This window comes from Pyrus communis, chromosome 1 (genome assembly GCF_963583255.1).
Source record: "Pyrus communis chromosome 1, drPyrComm1.1, whole genome shotgun sequence".
NCBI lineage: Eukaryota > Viridiplantae > Streptophyta > Magnoliopsida > Rosales > Rosaceae > Pyrus > Pyrus communis.
Genome location: NC_084803.1, coordinates 7,067,824 through 7,073,334, shown reverse-complemented (window position 1 = coordinate 7,073,334; position 5,511 = coordinate 7,067,824). Strand labels below are relative to the sequence as shown.

The 5,511-nt window shown below is 34.4% G+C and overlaps 1 protein-coding gene across 1 annotated transcript; it reads right to left on the bottom strand.

Annotated features, from left to right (window-relative positions):
* Positions 1 to 3,482: 3,482 nt before the first annotated feature.
* LOC137732064 (gibberellin 3-beta-dioxygenase 1-like) lies at positions 3,483 to 4,987 on the bottom strand. The gene is made up of 2 exons (XM_068471363.1): positions 4,494 to 4,987; positions 3,483 to 4,050 (listed from the first exon to the last, which is right to left on the bottom strand). Exons 1-2 carry the CDS (start codon positions 4,961 to 4,963, stop codon positions 3,483 to 3,485), a joined length of 1,038 nt encoding a protein of 345 aa, XP_068327464.1. The 5' UTR covers positions 4,964 to 4,987.
* Positions 4,988 to 5,511: the final 524 nt, after the last annotated feature.

Sequence of the window (5,511 nt, the reverse complement as noted above, 5' to 3'; positions counted from 1 at the left end):
TGAGTTTCGTATATGTTGTATATACTGAAGTTATCTTCGTTATTTGTTATTTTGTTCAAGAGTTTTAGTTCATGAGATTTGAAATGATGATCTCCTCTAACAAAGTAAAGACTGAATCCCGCTAAAAATGAGGTGGCTATCTCCGTTATTTGTGAATAGTAAAACAATTAGTGAATAGTGATTACCAAGGTATAAACAATGAATAGGAAAATCAGCTTGATGTAAAAAGTGAACTTATCTTTTTCCATACCGACGAGGGTTTGATGGCTTACTCTTTGGAAGTGCTTCCATTCAAAGTCAGGCTTGAAGTATGTTGATACGACATCAATGACAATTAAGCAACATTGACATTTTTGTTTCCATCCATCTTCATATACTTTGATTAGGGCACAGTCAGCAATTATATGATGACACATTGGCATTACTACTAGATGTGTCAACCATATAAGTCCAATTTAACTAATTAATTGATTGCATCTTTGCTTTGATCCACTGTGCATTTCTAATATCATTTTTCTTACAAATGATAAGACAATTTACGCTAATATTTTTGAATTATGAGGAAGATAATTTAAATTTAGGAGCATAAGAGATAATACAATATTCTAACTTAGCTAAACTCGTATCCGCCTTCAAATTTAAGTGCACATGTGACTAATTATCTCCCATCATTGTAATAATCTTCCTTTACATATGTACGCTTCTTTTAATTAATTAACTTCTTTTTTTTTTATAAAAAAAGGGTTTGAACTTTGGATCTTTTCAATAAAAGCGGACAAAATATCATTGGTTAGCAAATACACATTTTAAATTTAGAAGACCAGCGAGTTAGATTATCGTTAAGAGCATATTCATTTATATATATATATATATATATATGTATGTATGTATGTATGTATGTATGTATGTAAATGACAAATCTTAGATTTGAATATGTAAATAACGAGTTTGATCGATACCAATTTATTTTCTCATCGTTAATGTAAAATATCATATCAAAAAACAAAGAAAACGTAAAACATATAAGTACTTGTCAATTATGTGGCATGTTTTGTAAGATTCCTTTCTGCATAATCTATGAGGCTTTTTCTTTGGACGCATTAATGTGATTTGATGTATAAAACAAAAACATTATATAAGAAAAAACTTTAAACAAAAAATGAAATAAAGTAAAGACATAAATTATATCTATGCAATCGTTAACAAAAAGAATAATGCGTCATGAAATTTTTGGCTCCTCATGGGTGATAGACTGTAATGATAAGTTTTTCTAACACTGAGTGCGGGATTTCGAACACACCTCTCAAAATTAACACTAGAAAACTAAAGGCCATTCAAACTACAATTTTATTATTTTATAGTTGCTGGAAAGAGAAAAACTTGAATAAAACAAATTGATTAGGCATCTCTTATATGCCACAAAAAATTCGGTTGAACCAAAATACATAGAATTTATGCTTTTTAGTCAAAGTAGTTCCTGAGATTTGCATAACACATCACTTTGGTCCCTGAGATTGAAAATCAATAGAAATGGTCCCTAAGATTTTCCACCATCCATTATTTTGGTCATTCTGTTAAAAACTCTTTAAGTGTCCTAGAGTTCCTGACCGAAAGTTTGGGCAATTTTCAAAGCTTCGTAACTCAATCGTTTCTTAACTAAATTCGACCCATAATATATCAAAATAAAGATAGGAAAGTGTAGAACAATATTATACCTATTTGGAAGCCCAATGGTTGCCAAAGATGGCCGGAAAATAGCCTGAAAGGTGACTGGTCCGCGGGAAAACTGAAAAACTCGTTGGAAACTGGGTAAACTTTAAACGTTCATAACTTCTTCAATACTCAACAAAATTGAGTGATTCAAAAGCAAAAATCATACTTCTTGATGAGACAAAGAGAATGGTACCTTTCTAGATGGCTATATCACCATGGTTTGGCTGGAAAATGGCTCAAAAGTGGCTGTCTTGGTCTCGAGTTATCCACTTTTGAGCCATTTTCCGGCCAAACCACAGCGAATTAGCCATCAAAAAAGGTACCATTCTCTTCGTCTAGTTGAGAAGTATGATTTTCATTTTTGAATCACTTGATTTCGTTGAGTATTGAAGAAGCTATGAACGTTTAAAGTTTACCTAGTTTCAGGTGAGTTTTCTAGTTTTCCCGCGGACCAGTCACCTTTCAGGCTATTTTCCGGCCATCTCCGGCAATCATTGGGCTTCCAAATAGATATAATCGTATTCTACACTTTCCTATCTTCATTTTGATATTTTATGGGTCGAATTTAGTTAAGAAACGATTGAGTTACGAAGTTTTGAAAATTGCCCAAACTTCCGGCCAAGAGCTCCAAGATACTTAACTGAGTTTTTAACAAAAGAACCAAAATAATGGATGGTGGACAATCTCAAGGACCATTTCTATTGATTTTTAATCTCAGGGACCAAAGTGATGTGTTATGCAAATCTTAGATATCATTTTGACTAAAAAGCCTAGAATTTAATATTGTTATAAGTTTATCTCTATATAATGTGGTCTAAATACCCCTCCGTAAAGTTTTACCCGACGACTTGTCCTTTGCTTGAACAATTCTTTTTCTAAATTTAGCGTATTACAAGCAAGATAATGTGTAACATTTGAATAGCCGTTTAGGTTACTTGTCACTAAACTAACAAAATATAGTAATGACACTAGGTTTTTTAATTGAAATTTCGACCAAAAAGTTAGACAATGAGTTAAACTTGGTATTATACCTTTGCATGAGAACATGGCTACTTGTTGCCTTTTCCAAGAGAGTTTGTAAAGTGGTCGCCCTCATTCCTCTTTCCGGAAGTTGAGAGAACATGTACAAATGCTATCTTTAATTTTTTTTTGACATGTTTGTTTGGCATTCTTATCATGTAGTTAAATTGACTTATGCTTGATTCTGATACCCGAAATCATGTGTTTGATTCTCTCTATCTTCGATGTTGCTTGTTTTTTGGTTCAATAAAAAAAAAGACACAATAATATGCTACATTTTTAGACTAGTAATCAAAATAATTAAACATTGCAATAGAATCCTATATCCATTGTAAATATGGAATCCGGCTGACAATCAAGAATAGGTATCTCTGACCAATTGGATTCCTAAAAGAAATACAAAAGCTAACAATCTGCAGAGAAATTTTTCCTTTGGCCTGTAATACAAATGGTACACCACGTGTTGTTATATAAGTGGTAGGAAATGTTATTTTTTATGTTATTACTTTTTTACACAGAAATCTCATCACAGGGACACGTGGTGTACCACTTCGTATTCCGATCATATTAAAATATCTCTCCAATCTATGTATGATAGAGAGCGAAGGAAAACTTCTAATAAATTAGCCTCCCTCAAATCTTGTTATGAAATGTAAACAAGATTAATCAGCAGCATGCATACTTGTATGGCTAATAGAGAAATGAAAGGCTGCGTACTAATTTGACCTAGAAACCCTAGATCCACATGACTAAATTTGAATCAAAGAAAGTGCCTTTTCAAGATGCTTGCCCTTGATGTCAACATACTCCTTTACTGTGAGTGAACGGTACTTGGGCATTTGTCCCATAACCCTAGAGAGAACCGGGGAGACAGTAAAATCTCTTGGGGGAGCATAAAAGTAGGCCATGGAAAACCGTTGGATCTGCTGGTTCACCACCGCACGATGAAGAACACTTGTATACATCCCATTGGAGAGAATGTGGAGATAGTCACCAAGGTTAACTGTTAGGGCACCAGGTACTGGTTGCACCAGAACCCACCCGACTCCATCTTTGAAGACTTGGAGGCCGCTGGTTTTGGATTGTTGGACAATGGTGACAAGGGATGTGTCTGTGTGTGCTGCCATGCCCATGGCTCGGGTTGGGTCGGGGCAGGGCGGGTAGGAGTTTAGTTGCAAGGCAGTACCTGGACTACTTAACCCACTGTCATTAAGCCAATTCAGTTCCTTAAAATTAATGTTCAAGGATTTGAAGAAAATGCGGATTAGTTTCTCTGCTAAAGCCTTCATTTGGTTCTGGTAATCATCTATTGTGTCACTGCAAACACGTAAAAAATTTAATGTAAGTTGTATTTTGATTAAATGTAACACTTAAAGGATAATATATATATATATATGTGTGTGTGTGTGTGTGTGTGTGTGTGTGTGTGTGTGTGTGTAATATATCTTTCAATTTTCTAGAAAGTTGGATGAAACTTTAAAATTTTAGAGAGTAAATTCACTAAAATATATTTCAGAGAGTAAATTGACAATTGGGTAAAAGTTAGGAGGGTAAATGACAATTTATTTTTAAATAAATTATTGAACAAAGTAGATATCGTTTCTAAATATAACATATATACCCTCTCAAAAACAAACTTTTACTCAAAGTTGCTTCCAACATATATCCCAAACAAAAATCATGATATGCAAACTTTATAATTAAGATAAAATTAATTTTGTCATTTTGCCTACGTGCATGAAAATGCATGGAGGACTTACCAAAAGCCTTGATAGTCTTGGGGCCAAAGTTGCTTAGCATGATCGATTGGAGACCCCATGATGGTAAACCCTTCCTGCCACATATGTCTGTCAAAAAATGGCGATATATGAGGACGACCGTACCCAGTGGCCCCACCTGGAGATCTTAGGGCTTTCAGTTTTTGGTCAACAGGGAGACCAAACAATTTTTCAGCTTCAAACTCCACATCCTCCATAAGCTTTGTAAGGCCATGGCCTATCACCTGAAAAATACCCCATGTCTCACATGCCTGGATCATGAGACTTGAAGCCTCCGAGTCCATGAGGTCGATGACAGGTACGGGTAACGGGTCGGCGGAGGGGACCCCGAACAAAGATTCGTGAGATATATCATGCCATACATGAGATTCAGGCAATTTCTGGACTGAATTAAAGTCGATAGGGATGATATGATGAAGATGAGCTCTATAGGGATCTGCCATAGCACCCATTGGAAATTCTATAAGGAGAAACAACAAAGTTAGGATGAGAAAAGGTCAAGGTTTAGTGAGATCAATTCGTTGGTGTTTGTCGATTGGATATATCAATTTGTTGGCACAGAGATTTATATATACATGAAGATAAGAGAGAAATATGTATGACTAATGACCTGACATGGAAGGGTATCTGATCTTTTATGGAAGATAATCTTATATATAGATTACCTTCTATAGATATAAACGCATACATGTATCATGTACATGCATGTTAATTAATATTATGAAATATGAAAAACCCATATGGAATGTGATATCCAATAGGGACAAATGACATTCTATATATAGATGATTGCTTAGGTTTTTAATTATAATGCTTTTAGTCGTCTGATATGAAATGTAATTTGTCTAGATCGCATCCAATGTATGCTCAATGTATATATAGCATATGAATTCATGTGCACATACCACATAGATCGCATTTACATACATATGAATTCATGTGCACATACCACATTCTTGGTTTGGATGAAACTCAAAGATAATCTAATGAAAAATGTTGT